Source organism: Oculina patagonica, chromosome 13 (assembly GCF_052425735.1).
Source record: "Oculina patagonica isolate OP01 chromosome 13, crgOcupat, whole genome shotgun sequence".
Classification (NCBI taxonomy): domain Eukaryota; kingdom Metazoa; phylum Cnidaria; class Anthozoa; order Scleractinia; family Oculinidae; genus Oculina; species Oculina patagonica.
Genome location: NC_135770.1, coordinates 27,553,055 through 27,570,392, shown reverse-complemented (window position 1 = coordinate 27,570,392; position 17,338 = coordinate 27,553,055). Strand labels below are relative to the sequence as shown.

At 41.1% G+C, this 17,338-nt stretch overlaps 2 protein-coding genes across 2 annotated transcripts in view; both read right to left on the bottom strand.

Annotated features, from left to right (window-relative positions):
* Positions 1 to 302: 302 nt before the first annotated feature.
* LOC144637092 (uncharacterized) lies at positions 303 to 13,593 on the bottom strand. Its single transcript, XM_078496251.1, has 8 exons — positions 13,145 to 13,593; positions 11,229 to 11,821; positions 9,749 to 10,118; positions 8,974 to 9,160; positions 6,178 to 6,428; positions 3,360 to 3,952; positions 2,277 to 2,646; positions 303 to 1,487 (listed from the first exon to the last, which is right to left on the bottom strand). Exons 1-8 carry the CDS (start codon positions 13,326 to 13,328, stop codon positions 1,321 to 1,323), a joined length of 2,715 nt encoding a protein of 904 aa, XP_078352377.1. The 5' UTR covers positions 13,329 to 13,593; the 3' UTR covers positions 303 to 1,320.
* LOC144636352 (monocarboxylate transporter 10-like) overlaps positions 13,591 to 17,338 on the bottom strand; it is an 18,474-nt gene continuing 14,726 nt past the window's right edge. The window contains exons 3-4 of the mRNA XM_078495540.1: positions 16,660 to 17,029; positions 13,591 to 14,150 (exon numbers count right to left, since the gene is read on the bottom strand). Of these exons, the coding sequence (XP_078351666.1) occupies positions 13,963 to 14,150; positions 16,660 to 17,029 (558 nt within the window). The 3' untranslated portion in view covers positions 13,591 to 13,962. The remainder of the gene's footprint in view (positions 14,151 to 16,659; positions 17,030 to 17,338) is intronic.

Here is a 17,338-nt window from a genome sequence, read left to right as displayed (position 1 = left end):
TGAAAAATCATCGTGGCCGCCATTTTTTTTCGTTGAAAACCATCATTGCGTATCCGTAAGCTCACTTTTCAGCGCGGGCTGAAATTTGAATGCGATTACATAGGGGTTTTCAGCCCGTTTGCCCGGGCTGAAATTTCCAGCCTGGTTTCAAAAATTCGCCAAACCGGGCCCTTATTCTCGACGGAATTTTATAAAGTGAATTTTCTATGGCATGGTATAAAATAGTTGTATAAAAAACAAAAAAAAAAAAGCTCGTGTGTATACCGAGAAAAAACAAGGCAAAATGCAAAACTGAAGTAGGTTTACGTTTATTTTGAGTTTAAAAATAGACATTACTCGAAATGAGTTTACGATAATAAGACCCTTCCAATATTCCCTTTCATTTCTTTCTATTTCGAACATATATATAGACAGACACGCCGCTACTATGGGCTCCCTGTGGTTCCTGTTACTTGCCTGCTTTCTTTCCACTACTGGAGGACTATGGTCTATCGAAGGCTGATTTAACGAGAAACAATTCTCTGTTTTGAAAAAAATGCAGATCAAAGATTGATTGTTTAATTTTTGAGATGCCTTGTTTAATTTTTGAACCCTGAGCTAAATACTCAGAAAGACTCTATTCGCGCCAAACTCTTTACACGACTGGGTGCAAATACCTTATTACATCATCATCGCATATTTTTATGTTTCATTGGTGTCTCTTAGGAATTTCTTTTACTTTTATAATATATATGTAATTTTATATAATTTTACTCATTTTTTGACTTAATAATGATGTTAAGAGAACGTCGAAACGTCGTCGCTTATTTTAAAACTTTTTAACCTATATTGTTTTGACATTTTCTATTTTATCGCAATGTTTTATAGTCAAATTATTTCCCTGTTTTCATTATTTTACCTTGTAGCTATTTTAGACCATTAGGGTAGTCACTGTTACCTGTTTAGCCTTGCTTAATAAAATTATTTCCCAATAGACCCTGCATACAAGTGCGCTGGTTGGTAGTCCCGAATTTTACTTAGTCCTCCACGCTTTGTGTATAGCCAACTGACCTTCTAAAGATGACATTTTCAACAAGTTTATGTTTATTTTACTATACCTTTAGATTATTGTTAACGACCACTAATTTTAGAGATTTTAAATTTCACTCAAACCTTAAAGAATATTAACAGCATGGAAAAGGTCAATTAGGACAGTACTGCTAACTATCTTGACACTTTAATTAATTAATTAATTAATTTTATTTTTATTTATTCCCAATACGGAACTCACGCCAGTTCTATCAGTGTGACTATTTATGGTTGGTTGTTGTCTTAATTTTGTCACTCTTTTGGTTGCTTTCGCTTTCCTTCCTTTCGCACATCACTTTCATCATTTCTGTTCACTTTAACGCAGAGGAGTACAAATGGAAGAACAGCACAGAGGAGCAGAGTACTGCCGGCCAAGTAGAACGAGGGCGCATAGGACTCAAATTCATCGGCGAGAAAACCTTTGAGGAAAAACGTATTTCACAGCAAATTAAGGGGGCTTAAAGGAACTGTGTCACTGCTGAATGTTACAAGATTTTGCCAAATACTTGCTATATAAATATCTGCGAAGAAATTTTACTTCTACGAATCTAAATGACAAAATCGTGGCTTTATTTCAACCAAGAATTTCTCCAAGACATTACAATTTGAAGTTACAAACAACCGAGACTTACTTTGAAGACTATTCAGCCTATTCACAGTATTCAAAAACCCATATCGCAATCCGTGTCAATCTTCGTTACTTTTGGCCATCTGTACCTTCTTTTGTACTTGCTGTGTTTATACAATTGTTCTTTGTGTAAGAAAGCACTTTTGGCCTTGATATGTTATTTAGATATTGCAGTCGCAGTTAAATTGCATGCAATTGCTTAAAAACCGTACCTTCAAAGGGAAATTAGCATATATTTGGGGTATTTTTTCTTGTTTGAAGGCATTTTTTAGAGTTTTGGGGGCAACTTTCGAGCAACTTTTTGGATTTTGGAGCACTTTTTTTTTAGCAACTTTTTGGCATTCCAGTGAGCAACTTTCCAGCATTTTATAAGCACAATCCGGACAAGCCTGACAAACTTTTTGTTGTGAAGCCTGGAGCCCTAATATTACTCTGCTGCAATGCGTGGAACCCTGCAAAAATGTTTGATGCATATCCCAGACTCCCGTTTCTGGAGGTCTCGGAGACCTGGAGCAGCCCCGGCACCAACTGTCAGGGATTGGAAGTCTTGCTGATTAGCAGTAAACTTGAACAAACTTACCGGCCAAAGGAGGAGACAAAAGTATGCAAAAAGAACACAAACAGCTCGCCATCCCAAATGCTGAGGCTCTTCTTTGCTTATCCACGCAAGTCAAAAATATCAGGTTACTTGAAGCCATGCCGGTACCAGATCCCAAACCAGAAAACACGCCGCATACCAGGAAATAACTATAACTGGGTGCCAAAGGGAGCAAAATGGTAGAAAAAGCTGCGGTGAAGCTACCGACTTGAAAAACAAAGAGAGGGTTTATGTGTTTTAGATCGCATGCACATCCTGCTAGAAATCTCCCAAAGCACGAGGCAAGACCATAAAACATCAGCAATCTTGAGGAGTTGTCAGATGAGATGTCCTGTTCTTCTGAATATTTCACCTAGAAAAAAACAGTAAGGAATACAAAACATATTCTAAGTAACTCCGGATTCTGTAGTACGAAGGTATTAGGAGCCTTATTTTTGTCACCATGACCCTAAAGGCCGGGACACACTAGGCGACAAATCGCAGCGACAGGTCTCTGCTTCAAGTCGTTCCGTGTGTACTGCTTCCAATCGCTGCGTCAAAGATTTTCACAAAAATGCATCATGTCACACGAGGCATCATGTTGCAGCAACTTGTCCCCGCGACATGTTGCAGCGATTTGTCCCCTAGTGTGTCTCGCCCTTAAGAAAGTTCGCAAGTGCCCATTAATAATATTATACTTGGAGACAAAATGGTCCAGAAACCAAGAGGCCAGAGACTGCTGATGGTATGGACCAGTTGTCCACCGCCTCTAAAGGTCGGACATGTTAGCCACTAGAGCCAGGAAGGTTTTCGTGGTCCTGAAGGGATTTGTGGGCCTAAAGGCAATGTAAAGTACATATGCTGTTTACCCACGTTGTTCGAAAAGGCCATCGAGCAACTAATCATACTGACCTACCATTATGATATTTACAATCAGTGGTAATTCTTGGGGGCCCGGGTCCCATTTTCATGAAAAAAACATGAGAGCCCACCGAATTGGAACAAGAAAGGGTCTACTTTTTGCTTTCCACCCCCTCCCCTCCCTAAAAACCCCTGGATGTGGCAGATAGTTTATAAATTACTTACCAAGTGAATAGTAGGGACAGAATTTCCAAAGCGTTCCATCACAGAGGCGAAAGCAAAGACAGTGAAAGTCGGGACTGTCCACACAGAACAGTCCACTATCCTGGCTTTTTGTCTTATATCAGATTCCTCTTCCTCCAACAGTGAGGTTAAGTCATGGTGATCGTCCTCCTCTACATTAGGATCAAACGCCAGTGCTAAAATCCCACTCACAAAAACAACTCCTGCCAGGAATCTTAGAGTGTTTTCTAAACCGAAATTGTCCAACAAGACTCGAGTAATTGGTGCAAATACAAACAAACCTAGGCCAGCACCAGATGTAAGTATCCCTGTGGCAAATGGTCGCCTTTTATTAAAATATTTTGCAACCACAAGGAAACTTGATGTCCGAACGCAGCTTGCTCCAAACCCGAACAGCGCACCGTATGTGAAGTAGTAAATAATGATGCGATTAGCAAATGATGCTAAAACAAGTCCCACAGTAGATGACACAGCTCCAATCATGGTGACAAAACGGCAGCTAAATTTCTCTGTCATGCGACCAGCCACAGGGCTGGCGAAGTAAACTAGAGATATGGTCACAGCACCTATCCAGGCTACAAAGAAAAGAAGAGTTACCAACAACAGCATACATTATTGCACTCAAGCCAAACAGGGCCTAAACCCACAGAGTTTAGTTCTCATTTCCACTTATAATCATCCTAAAGGGACTATGTCACGGGGATTTCACAGTTTTTTGGTCAAAACTGTTTTGAAATAAGTGGTAGCCAACTTAACCCATAAGAAACATTATCTTTGAACATCTAAAGAAAGATATAACCTTAATTTGCGGATGGAAATTAAGCTGCGGCTATAAATATCGATTTTTTTTGAAGACGCGCGGAAACAATTTAAAAACGTTTGCATAACGTTTTCAAATTGCAATCCGTTTCCATCCGAGGCATCCGCAGCCAAAGATGTCAGTTAACAGATTCAGTGCTCTAATAGAACCATTTTTAACATAAATGGACTATTATTTTTAGGTTTCATGCGACACAAATATTAATTTTCGCGGTTCAAAAATCTAGTAAAATCCTTGACATAGTCCCTTTAACAGTACTGTTACTCCCTCTTGATGATATGCTAACCATTGCTGGTAGGTCCCCAGCATTTGGTCATGGTCAAGTTACCCCCAGCAGTTTGCAAATACCTATTTTGTACTGGGTGGAAATAAGCACTGTGAGAGTTTTGTGCCAGTGTTTTGCGCACCATGGTCATCGAAATTAAGTATTTTTCTGCAACAACACAGTAATCCTCACAGAAATTGTGATTTGAACCAAAATCAGGCTGGAAAACTGGGATTTGGACGAAGATTAGGGTGGCAACTGGGCTTTGGTCCCCCCCTCCCTGCATGACCCTCTTTAATAGAACTTTATCAATGTACTAGTTTTACCGCAGTCACTAATTTTATAGGCGTATGATTAATTAATCTGAGTTGCCTTTCATTTCAAAAGTTTGCCGGCACGAGTGTTGTTCTTGACTGTCGTAGCTTTGTCGACTCCGTCTAACTTCACTTATGGCTGATTCGCATCCTTCTGAAGTGGAAATTATTTAATTTTGACTGCCCTGTTGTGAAAACGAAGCTATGTTGGCAAAAAAAAGTTTCATCACGGTTACCTGGGCTGGAGCATTCATACGGGAAAATTTTCCTCCCAAAATTTTTACAAAGGAAATAGGAGTATCTTAGTAACCGGGCCAGATCAGGCCCGGCAAATTAAAGCGGCAACTAGTCACCGAGACGAGCATGCGTGAAAGGGGTGGTGAATTGTCTTTCAAAAAATGCAAATCTCAAAGTATTCAGTGGTCTTGTAACCTCGAATTTATCTGGGACACCTTCTCAGAGTTTTAAATTCTTTTTCAAGCCTAAGAAATCTCGTGCTCTCGGAAAAGATATCGTTCTCGCAAAGTCTCCAATATACCATTCCACATTTATGAAGCGGCGAAGGATGCGAAATAGACGTCCTTTTTAGCTTCGTTTGTCTGTCAGTCCCATTTCAGACCATGTGATGTAACCTTTGAGAGTTATTTCTTTTAAATCTTAAAATCATCGGAGAAATGAATGAATAATTTTCATATAGATAAAGGAAAATTGTCTAGAGAACCAACATCACATTACTGTCTGTCTTTGCGCCATTTCCTCTTCCACTCTCCTCCCCCCTCCCCCCCCCCCCCCCGACCTCCGCAGATCTGAGGGTCTCAAAATGGGGTGGTGGATTTTACGGTAAACGGTTAAAATTTTGGGTTTTTTACGGCTAACGGTTAATTACTTTCCATTTCGGTTAACAGAGGTTAAAAAATTAATTTACATTGTTTTTAAAGTTATAAATTAATTTCCATTATTGGAAAACACATTTTAGGTCTCAGGACCATTTTGGGATGATGAGGTGATCTAGTCTGTTTTATTTAAAAATTACTGACCGATTTTTTACGGTTAGCATATATATTTCACGGCTAACGGTTAGAATTTTCTAATTTTTACGCCACGGTAACGGCTAAATTTTTGGCCGTTTTACGGCCAACGGTTAACCCCATTGAGACCCTCAGATCTATTGAAACACCACCAAATCATCTATACACCACATTGTGGCATGTACAACAGTTTCAGTACAGGAGTTTTTTTTACATAAATTCCAGCCTTTTTTAATCACCAAAATATATCGGCAGCCATAGATCAGTAGTGCAAACTTCTAAACAACGCGGGCAGTATTGTGGACTATTAAGCGGCCCTTACTGAGTTGCCTTTTAATGCTCTCGCCAAGGAAATTTAATATGGAATAAATACCTGTTTCTTGCCTGCTTGAGTTAAACCGTTTTATGATCACTGGAAAAAGAACTCCAAAGCTATTTACGACTCCCATGTTGATGGTCTGACACAAAGTAGCGCAAACACAAACGAGATAAGACCAGCCACTATCTTGCCGACGTCGAGGGCGATTGGGATCATTTTGAGGCAAACAGGGTAACATTGCTAGCAAATAACTCTTCCCTCTTGAGAGATTTCTGTTGTTTCCGCGTACAGAACAGTGGAAACTACTGTACTACAGTATTAGTATAAGTGAATATTTACCGAATCGAAGTCGAGGTAAATATTCACCAATGTTTACTGAGCCTGAGGCAAATAACTTTTTAAGCATAATTTTCAGAGGTGAATATTAAGAACTACAAAATGAATAACTACCTTATTAAAGGAATATAACGCGAACAAAATTTATGCGTTATAAATTCAAAGGGCGAATTTTCGAAAAAGTATGTTTACACGCGTTTTATTAACGCGAGTTTCCGTGTGGTATAATTTTAGTGCATTTAACGTACGCAAATTTGTTACTTTATGCGTAAAAATTTCTATAGCAACCTGCATTTTTTTCTTAAACAAAAAAAGAACTTTGCGAATGGCACGATTACGAAAAAATAACCTTTGTTTCTAGTAAGTAACCTGTTGAAAACCCAAATTTGGTCATATTTGATCGTTATGGTGTATTTTGACAAAACTCGAAGATTGGCCTCCTAGATAATTTTCATTTTCAAAACCACCACCCTATGGCAAAAAAACTACATTAAGCCTTTTTGAAATGGTTTGACTTATAGCGTACTTCTGCTTGGGTAGGGATTTTGACATCCATAAAAGTCCCCTCGGTGAAAAATTTTACTCAGTCCCTATGAGAAAGTGGAGAGGGCCTGGCCAAGGGTGGGAAATTGACTCTCAATGGGGATCCAAAGGTGGTGAAATTGACATTTGAAAATCTGAAAATGTCAAATTTCCCTTGGGTTGCCCGTACCCCCTATCCTGGGGCAAACCATTGATAGATGCATTACAGTCAACTCTCTCTTAACGGACACCTCTATAAGACGGACACCTCCATAAGACGGACACCTGGTGATGGTCCCTACCGTTTTTCAGTCATTTTACTGTATCAAAACTCTCGGTAAGACGGACACCTCTCTAAGACGGACAACGGACACTTTTAAACCGCCAACGGACTCGCACAAAAAGTTATTTTTTTAGTGAATAATACTTCAAAACTTGGTATCGACATATAGCAAAGTAAGTCAGCGCCTTTAGAATACCAAACTTACCAAAAACAATCCGCTTTAACGTATAACCTCTCTGCGTAAGTGTATGGGCATCAAAGAGGTAGTTTTCTACTTACAGTATTACCGTTTGTAATGAGCAAACGAGTCGACCTTTTTGATATTATTTTTGTTCCACTTTATAGTTTTTGCTAAAGTAAGCGACTTAATTCAGTTGTGTATTCGTTGTGCAAAGCCGTTGAGTTTTATCATCTCAAAATTTCTGGTGTCACGTTACCTCGACTCTCTATAAGGCGGACACCTCTCTAAGGCGGACAGTTGGGGTCGGTCGACCCGACGGTGTCCGTTTTAGAGAGAGTTGACTGTATTGTTTAATGTGCCGCTTTCACTCGATGAGAGACGACCGAGTGATGACCAGTACTGGAGTATCGGTGAGATCAACTGGAAAAAGAGATCAGTGATCGACTTCAGTGAATTTTGCCTGTTTAAAAAAACCAAAGGGGTTGGCCCTCAAAATGTTTTTATTTTTTTATTCCTTATACGGAAGTCAAGTTAGTTCAAGTCCAATAATGTCACTATGTTATGGAAGAAAAAGGGTTGTTGTCTTTGGCCTTGTCCACACTAAATTTGAAAGCGCATCTTTTTTTAACCGGATAGGCCAACCGTCTACACTGAAACGGCGTTTTCGGTCACCGACATTTCAAATTTTTCCATTTTCAAATTTACCGGGTTAATGTGGACAAAAAAACACTTTATACGGCGTTTTCAAATTTCTCCGTTTTCAAATTTACCCGGGTTAACCGATGGACAATGCCTTAGTCGTTTTTAACTCGGAAAAGAGTTGTAGTGGGCGAAGTGAATTCACTCCTTCACTCCTTCACTCCATCACTCCTTCACTCGTTTCCTGTTAGACATATGCACGCAATGCGTGCAAGTGTTTTAAGGCCTCTAGAGAATTAGACCTTTTCTCTGATACCTAGATTTCTTGTTAAATTACATAAAATTAACATGCTTAGTCACCAACCGAAATATTGTATTAATGTCAGTTTTCTTGAAATAATATTATGATATTTATTCAGCTATAAGCCGAGACCGTAAACCTTTGGTTTTTTAGAACCAGTTAGAAAAAAACTAACCCAAAACACTGCTAAAGATGAATTTATTTCAGTACGATTTGGTGAAAAAAAAAATCGCTCGACTTATAGCCAATGATATTATTATTATAATTATTTTTCGTTACCTTCAAATAACAAAAAGGAAAAATAAAAAGAAAGAAATCAATTTGCAACAGATGGGAATTCTATCTCTTGGCCTTTCGGTCTGCTCTCGATCAGTATTTGATGACAATCAAAGTGAAGTAAACAGAAGTTTGAAAAGTATAACATCATTTGTATTAGCAAACCTTTATTTGTCAGTTTGTTGTTTTCGATTCTTGTTTCATAATAACTTTTCCGAGTTTAGTGGCTTATAGCCACTTTTAGTTATTACTCTTTGGGTTCCGTGGCTTTCCATCCTTCTGCTGAACTAACATTTCTGAGTTCCTCGGTGCTAGCATGAAGACAAATACTGAATTTGTCCAACATTTTCCACAGCTATCATCTCCTGTTGATCACTTTCATCATTTCTGTTCACTTTAACACAAAGGAGTACAAATGGAAGAACAGCACAGAGGATCAGAGTACTGCCGGCCAAGTAGAATGAGGGCGCATAAGACTCTAATTCATCGGCGAGAAAACCTTTGAGGAAAAACACATTTCGTAATTATTATTCGATTAATCTAGATTAAAACGGGGGCTAAAGATACATCCTCGGAAATGTGTCAACTTTTCTTAAAACATGGAACATTGCACGGGTCGAAAACAATCCAATAATTTTTGACTGGAGTATAAGTCAAATGTTTAGAAAGATAGGCAAGAAGCCATCAAGGGGGAACTTATTCGATCTAACTCATCTAACTAATTGGTACAGACACTTTAAGTAAAAAACGCAAAAAAAGGTAAAGGTAAACTGGGCAACGTGACGATGCCATGCAGGATCCAAAAAGGGGTAAGGGGGGAGGAGGCGGTCCTAGACTGCAAAACAGTCGTATCTTTTGCGAACGCGCTCGGTCTTCGACCGAGAGCGAGAAGTCTGGAGCCAATGTCAAAGCTGTGAGTGAGACTGGTGAGAGACGCTAAAAGGTACTACTGCGGGCGCGCGAGGCTCGCGAGACGATCGGCGCTTCGCGCTTCCGATGAGCGCCCGCTTTTCCCCCCCCCTGAAATCTACTAACGGGGACTGGAAGAGGTTCTTATATTATGAGCAGTTAACTTGAACAAACTTACCGGCCAAAGGGGCAGATGAAAGTATGGAAAAAGAACCCAAAAAACTCGCCAGGCCAAAGGCTGATGCTCTCCTTCGCTTATCCACGCAAGTCAAAAATATCAGGTTGCCTGTGGTGATGGTGGTACCACCTCCCAGACCAAAAAACACGCTGCATACAAGGAAATGACTATAACTACGTGCCAAAGGGAGCAAAATGGTAGATAAAGCTGCAGTGAAGCTACCAACTTGAAAAACAAAGCGAGGGTTGATATGTTTGAGATCGCATACACGTCCTGATAATAACCTTGCAAAGCATGAGGCAAGACCAAAGAACATCAGTAACCTTGAGGAGTTTTCAGATGAGATGCCCTGTTCTTCTGAATACTTCACCTAGAAAGAATACAAAACAGCATAGCAATGACCATTCTGCTGGGGCGGGGGCCCTTGTGTCGTGCCTGCCGGGCCGTCCCTCCCCCCCTCGCCTGTTCTATTAACTCTGGTTTCTGTAGCACGAAGCTACGAAGAGTAATGCTATCACCCTCCCCTCCCCAGGATAGGATGATTGTCCAGGGCAGTTAATCATCATCATCACGCCATTGCCTACAATGCGCCAGTGCCCATTTGTGCCCTTCGGGGGATATAGAAGGGTCCAGAGACCATTAAAGGTATGGACCAGATGTCGACTGCTATCAGAATTCCCAGGTTAGAGTCAGATCCTGAAAAGGTCAGAATTTTTTCAAGGATCCTTAAAAGATCTTAGAAGAACTTAAACGATAATGAGGATCTTACAGAGAAATTGATAAAAATCTTAGCAAATATCCTTGAGGACTACTGAGGCATCACTGCAGCTACCTCATAATCTTAAGAATCCTGGCCTTGAAAAAAGAAAATAAGTGAAAATCTTTGAAATTCATAAGCGGATCTTCGACGCACTTTTTGAGGGTCTTGGTAAGGATTGAGAGAATTCACAAAGATGATTGTAAATCCTTTGGGAATTTTGATAAATATCCTCAAAGATCTGCAATGAGATCTTCATGCATATCAGTCTTCCATGATTTTTAATCTTTCTTCTACCTGAAGGAAGTAAAGAGTGATATACTGATTTTTCACATTGTTCAGAAAACTCGTATGTCACTAATAATACTTACCAATTAATGTATTAGGTTTTACAGTCAGTGGTAATTCATGGGAAAGGACCAGTGGCGGATCTAGGGGAGGGCCCCTGGGGCCCGGGCCCCCAACTTTAGGCCATATAGAAGCCCGTAGGGTCGAGAAAAGTTATTTTTGAGAGCGTTCCCTTCTTATTGCAGGGTCCGTATGATCGGGGGCCCCACTTATCTGAAGGTCTGGATCCGCTACTGATGACATGGGGTCCTTTTTTTGCTAAAAATATGTGGCCCCACCTTACTGGAACAAGAAAGGGTCCACCTGATCTACACCGTACACAGCCTCACACACACTCACTCAAACTCCCCTGAATCAAGCACTAAGGTTACTTACTAAGTGAATACTAGTGATAGACTTTCCAAACTGCTCCATCACAAGACAGAAAGCAAAGACGGTGAATGTCGGGACTGTCCACACAGAACAGTCCACTATCCTGGCTTTTCCTCTTTCACGAGAATCCTCTTCTTCCAACTGTGAGGTTGAGCCATGATGATCATTTTCCTCCACATTTGGATCATACGCCAGTGCTGAAATCCCACTCAAAAACACAATTCCTGCCAGGAATCTTAAAGTGCTGTCTAAACCAAAATTGTCCAACAAAACTCGAGTGATTGGTGCTAATACAAACAAACCCAGGCCAGCACCAGATGTTAGTATCCCCGTGGCAAATGGTCGTCTTTTATGAAAATATTTTGCAACCACAAGGAAACTTGATGTCCGAACGCAGCATGCACCAAACCCGACCAGCACGCCGTATGCGAAATAGTAAACGATGGTGCGGTCAGCAAATGATGATAAAACAAGTCCCATCGCAGAAATCACAGCTCCAATCATGGTGACAAAACGGCAGCTAAACTTCTCTATAATACGACCAGCCACAGGACTAGCAAAGAAGCTAAGAGATGAGGCCAGGGAACCTATCCAGGCTACAAAGAGAAACAAAAAGTGATCAACAATGCTGTAATACATTTTACCCCCTATTTTGAGAGAAAAGAAAAGATAACAGTTTGCACTTAGGTCAAAAACGCCCATGTCGTTGTCAAACGTGTGATACGCCTGGAGAATATGACGTCTTTCCTTCAAGGAGACCTTTGTTTGCGAAGCATTTCGCTTTTTTTACTGATCAATTTAACGCGAAGCATTTCGGCTGAACTGTTCTCTCAAACGGGTCACAAATGATAAAATCCGAGCGTACTAGGCGAGACGCCGAGTCCCTTGTTTGAAAATCCAACACCGAGACTTGGTGGGCATGGTCTACTGGTTACGGTACTTAAGGTAATTAAATGCAAAATTGAGGTAATGTAAAATTTGCAAAATTTATCATGCTATAATTCGTTAATCATGAATTTTAATCTTCAAATTGGCAGAGCAACAGTCCTTTATTGCCCAAATCACATCAGCATCAACAAACAAGAATGATTTGAGCTTCAAAATATCATTTAGAGTCAAGCTTCAAAGTGTCATTTACATACAGACTGAGATAAACTTGAATAAAATTACGTGACTAAGCCCCCTTGAGGGCCCAGGTTTTTTAAAACGCTGGATTGAATACCGAACTCCTCGAGCGATCATGCTTCTTTGCGATGTGGCAATACTTTTAAAGCTGTGCACCGTTCGAAAGACACGCAAATAGAACGAGTTAGTTTCAAGGTTCCAAAATTATGGGTTTGTTTCAAGCTTTGAAATTTCAGACAACTGGAGCATTTATTGAGTTATTGTAACGTTGATGCGTAACATTAATTCATAAATAAAATAGAAAAGTTGAATCATTTTTGAGGACTCAATGGTAGCAAAACTCGAAGTGATTTACCAACCCTATTTAACGATAAGCGTATGCGATCTCTTTTGTTGAATTGGGACACATTTCCTTAATTCTTTTTTTGTTAAAAATTGAAGCGTGACTTCCGCCACTGAAACAAACAAATTAAAATTTATTATGCAAAATCTGAATCCTTCTACATACGAAGGCGTGAGCACTGTACTGGATTGTTTTTCTGCTTCTTCTGGCTACTCAGACAATCTAGTTTTCTCTGGATCATTAGAAACAATGTCATATCATTATGAGCGGAATCGGAAGAAAATGGCAACGTTCCGATTCAAACCACTTCGATCATGTGCGCGTCGAGTCTGCCTCCGCTTACGACTCCGATTTTCGATTTTTACTTCGTCGTAAACGCTCCTACGACTACGATGTCGACCCTGTCGCCAGTGTAAACCAGCCTAAAGGAAATTCAATATGAAATATATACCTGTTTCTTGCCTGCTTGAGTTAAACCGTTTTATGATCACTGGAAAAAGAACTCCAAAGCTCATAAGGACTCCCATGTTTATGGCCTGACACAAAGTAGCGCAAGCACAAACGAGATGAGACCAGCCACTATCTTGCCGACGTCGCGGGCGATTTGGATCATTTTGAGGCAAACAGGGAAACATTGCAAGCAGGCAACTCTCTTTCCGCAGAGGTTTCAGTTGTCTTTGTTTACTGGCAGAAACTAAAGTACAATACTGATAATGACCGAGACAGACATCACGTTACCAAATGTCGTTGTGTGACAAGCATAAAAAAATTTACGATCTACGTAACATTATGCTGCTGGCGATCACGTTACTTTGAGAATGCTTCAAAATTTGCTCCAAATACTATGTGCGGAAAAGGATAATAATAAATAAAAATGGCTAACCTTACGTTTGCCTTGCGTTATACCCCCCCTTTTTTAATGGACCCCCCTAAAAGACGGACAACCCCAAAAGACGGAACCCGGGTAATGGTCCCCCCCGTTTTTCAGTCATTTTACTGTAACCAAACTCCCTATAATATGTATTGATGTCTGTCAGTGCTAAATACCTTGACACGAATAAGGTGATTGATTGATTGATTGATTGATTGATCGATCGATTGATTGATTGATTAATTGGTTGCCTGACTGATTTTTATTCCCAATACAAAATTCACGCTAGTTAAAATTCCAGCAATGTAACAGTTGTTGTCAATTAGTCCTTGTCAAACTTTTTGTTTCCGCGGCTTTCCTTTCTCCTGCGGAACTAACATTTCTGAGTTCCTACGGTGCTAGCATGAAGACAAATACTGAATTTGCCCAACGTTTTCCACAGCTATCATCTCCTGTTGATCACTTTCATCATTTCTGTTCACTTTAACACAAAGGAGTACAAATGGAAGAACAGCACAGAGGAGCAGAGTACTGCCGGCCAAGAAGAACGAGGGCGCATAAGACTCTAGTTCATCGGCGAGAAAACCTTTGAGGAGAAACAGATTTCATAATTACTATTTGATTAATCTGGGTTAAAAGGGGGGGGGGGGGGGGTTACAGCAAGAAGTCCAAGTGTGACCACTTTTTTAATTAATTCATATTCTATCGTACAGTCATCATCCAATTGGAAGCCAAGGGCAGCTTCCAGTTGACTTTTGATTGGATTAAATCACTGAGGACGAGAGAACGTGAATAAAATAAGGGACCGTTCATTTTTTTGGGGTGGGGGGTTTGTGTGTCACTGTTTTTCCCCCTCTCTCGTTTCCGGCCCCCCTCGCCCCCCCCCCCCCCCCCCCTTCGTGCGCCCGGTCGCGTCGCCCGCCCCCTACTCGTCTCGGGGGCGGCGTGGGGGTCCGGGGGCCTCCCCCTTCGCCTCGCGTTGGGCCGTCTTGCCCTCACCCCCCCGCCATCCCCCCCCCTGCCCCCCCCCCCCCCCCCCTCGGTCCCTAAATGCAATCGAGCTCCATTTGTACGGACACTGAAGGTAAAGTAAAAGAGGCAAAAGAATAAAGGTACTTTAATACAGTGCAACTACTTGAACTTGGAAACTTGACTGAGAAAATTGGCCAATCAAAACGTTAACTCAGAGCAATGACTAAATAATGGTTTGTGTTCTTCCCAGTGGTCGCCCTGTAGCGAGGTGTCTGTATAAGGGTGGTTGATTTAAAAGAAAATGTATGCGCTAAGGACCAAACAACACTGAGATATCTCTGTTTTGCTGATGTCCGTTAAGTGGGTTTGGATGGTACTTTAAAGTAATTGTCCTTATGCTACACCCTACTAACAGAAGTACCATCACATTTTTACTTAAACCAGTCACAGCAAATAAAGAACTACAACCACCGACTGAATGCAGAACTGTCCAGCACGCATAGGTGACTTGCATGGTTGTTGGAGAAGAAGCAAGCTCCAGACAGAAAAAGGAAACTAACTTTGTATTTAAAAGGTAGCTTTTAAGTTAAGAGGCATGCATTAAATCCAAGAACATCAACCCATTGACTTCCAGAGATTTTTGAAAAAAAAAAAACCCACGTTTTTTGGACATTTTGGGGTCAGTACTGAGCAAATTAAACTGCAACCTATACTCAAAACACCACTTTCAACATAAAGGCATGGCTTTCTTTCCACTGGCATCACATTTTATGACACTTTTGCTCGGGCATGTGCGAAAGTTTGGAGATTGGCTTTTCGTTTTTTTTTTCTCGCCTTTCCTTTTTCTTTTTTTCTCATTTTGTTCTGCAGTTGTTGGCCTTCCACTGGGCCTGCTTACACTTCAGGAATTTCCGCGAAAGCGCCATCCAAACAAGAAATATTCGCCATTGAGGAGTCAAGGGTCAACCTCGTTCCCAGGGCTTTTCCCTTGGTAATTTGGAACGGTTCCAAATCACCAAGGAAAAAGCCCTGGGAACGAGGTTGGTCAAGGGTGGTTGAGGCATATTCTCCTTGAATTTTTCACTTAAATTTCTGCATTTTTGGGGCTTGCCAAGCACAATAGACCCAATCACTTTAATTTGGGCATCGTTGGAAAGACCTCTCCTTCCTTCAGCGATTGAGTATAAGTGATGCCTTTTTTTTGGTCAAAGATGATGACGTCACAAGTGCAACAAAGAGCAACGTTCGCCATGGCCGGTTTTGGCCGGCACGGGAGCCAATGGGTTAAAAAAAGTGCAGTTTTCTGCCTGGTACATTGTTTAAAAGGATAAACGTAGTCGCTAATCGATGAACTAACCTAGAAAACCCACTGTGTAATCCATAGTAGTCTCCTCTACTAACTATGTGTAATCTGAGCATCAGGCCTCCCCCCCCCCTCCCCACCTTCTCTCAAAAAAGCCTGCTGTTATTATTCCTGGTATAAGTACAGGGCCGGGTTGTTCGAAAGCCGATTCACACTAACCCAGGATTAAAAGTTTATCAAGGGTTCAATTTCTCGTGTATAAAATTGTTTTTATTGCTTATGTTTTGTATAGTTTGAGATTAGTTAACCTCAAAAATGGAGGACAGAAAAAATAGAAACAGAAAACCTCACTGAGAAGTTAAAAAACTGAAATCAAAATTCACACTAATCGTGGATTAGCTTAATCGTGCTTTGAACAACCCGGCCCAGGTGGATAACATACCCCAAAATGATGCCTAAAAGCTAATTTATTTAAACGCTTAGAATAGATTAAATTCCTTAAGCTGGCCTAGCCCTGACGTTATTTCCAGAAAACCAGAATGTCAGTTGGTAGAAAACGCGATGGTACATTTCTAGGGTCGAAAAAGGGGTAACGAGCGGTGGGGGGGGGGGGGTGGGGTGGGGTGGGGTGGGGCGTCCCGGGCCTAAACATTCTGCTGTGGGCCCTTATTCTTTTGCTGTGGAGCAAGAAACCAGAAATTGTTTGCGCAGAGCGCAGACTCCCGTTATTGGACGTCATGGAGCTCTGGAGGAGCCCTGGTATCGACTAACAGGGAATGGAAGACGTACGTTTTCGTGAGCAGTAGACGAATGAACTTACCGGCCAAAGGAGGAGATGTAAGTATGGACAAAGAACCCAAACAGCTCGCCAACCCAAAGGCTGACGCTCTCCTTTGCTTATCCACGCAAGTCAAAAATATCAGGTTGCTTGTGGTGACGCTGGTACCGGCTCCTACACCAAAAAACATGCTGCATACAAGGAAATAACTATAACTGCGTGCCAAAGGGAGAAATATGATAGATATAGCTGCAATGAAGCTACCAATTTGAAAGACAAAGCGAGGGTTGATGTATTTTAGATCGCACAAGCGTCCTGCTAATAATCTTGCAAAGAATGAGGTTAGACCATAGAACATCAGTAACCTTGAGGAGTTGTCAGATGAGATGCCCTCTTCTTCTGAATACTTCACCTAAAAAATCAGTGAGGAATACAAAAAAGTTCACCAATTAACTCAGTTTTCTATGGCGTGCTGGATTCCAGGTTGAACGGTACGAGTTCCAGCCCTGGCTGGGGTCATTGTGTTGTGTTCTTGGGCAAGACACTTGACTCTCAATCTCTCATAGTGCCTCTCTCCACCCAGGTGGAGTGAGGCACTGCTTGGATCGAGGCTTACCTTTCTATAGCACAAAGCTACTAAGAGTATTGCTACCCCTACTCACGGGATAGGATGCTTGTCCTTAGCTAATTAATCGACCCTGCATTTTTGTCACAAAGATCC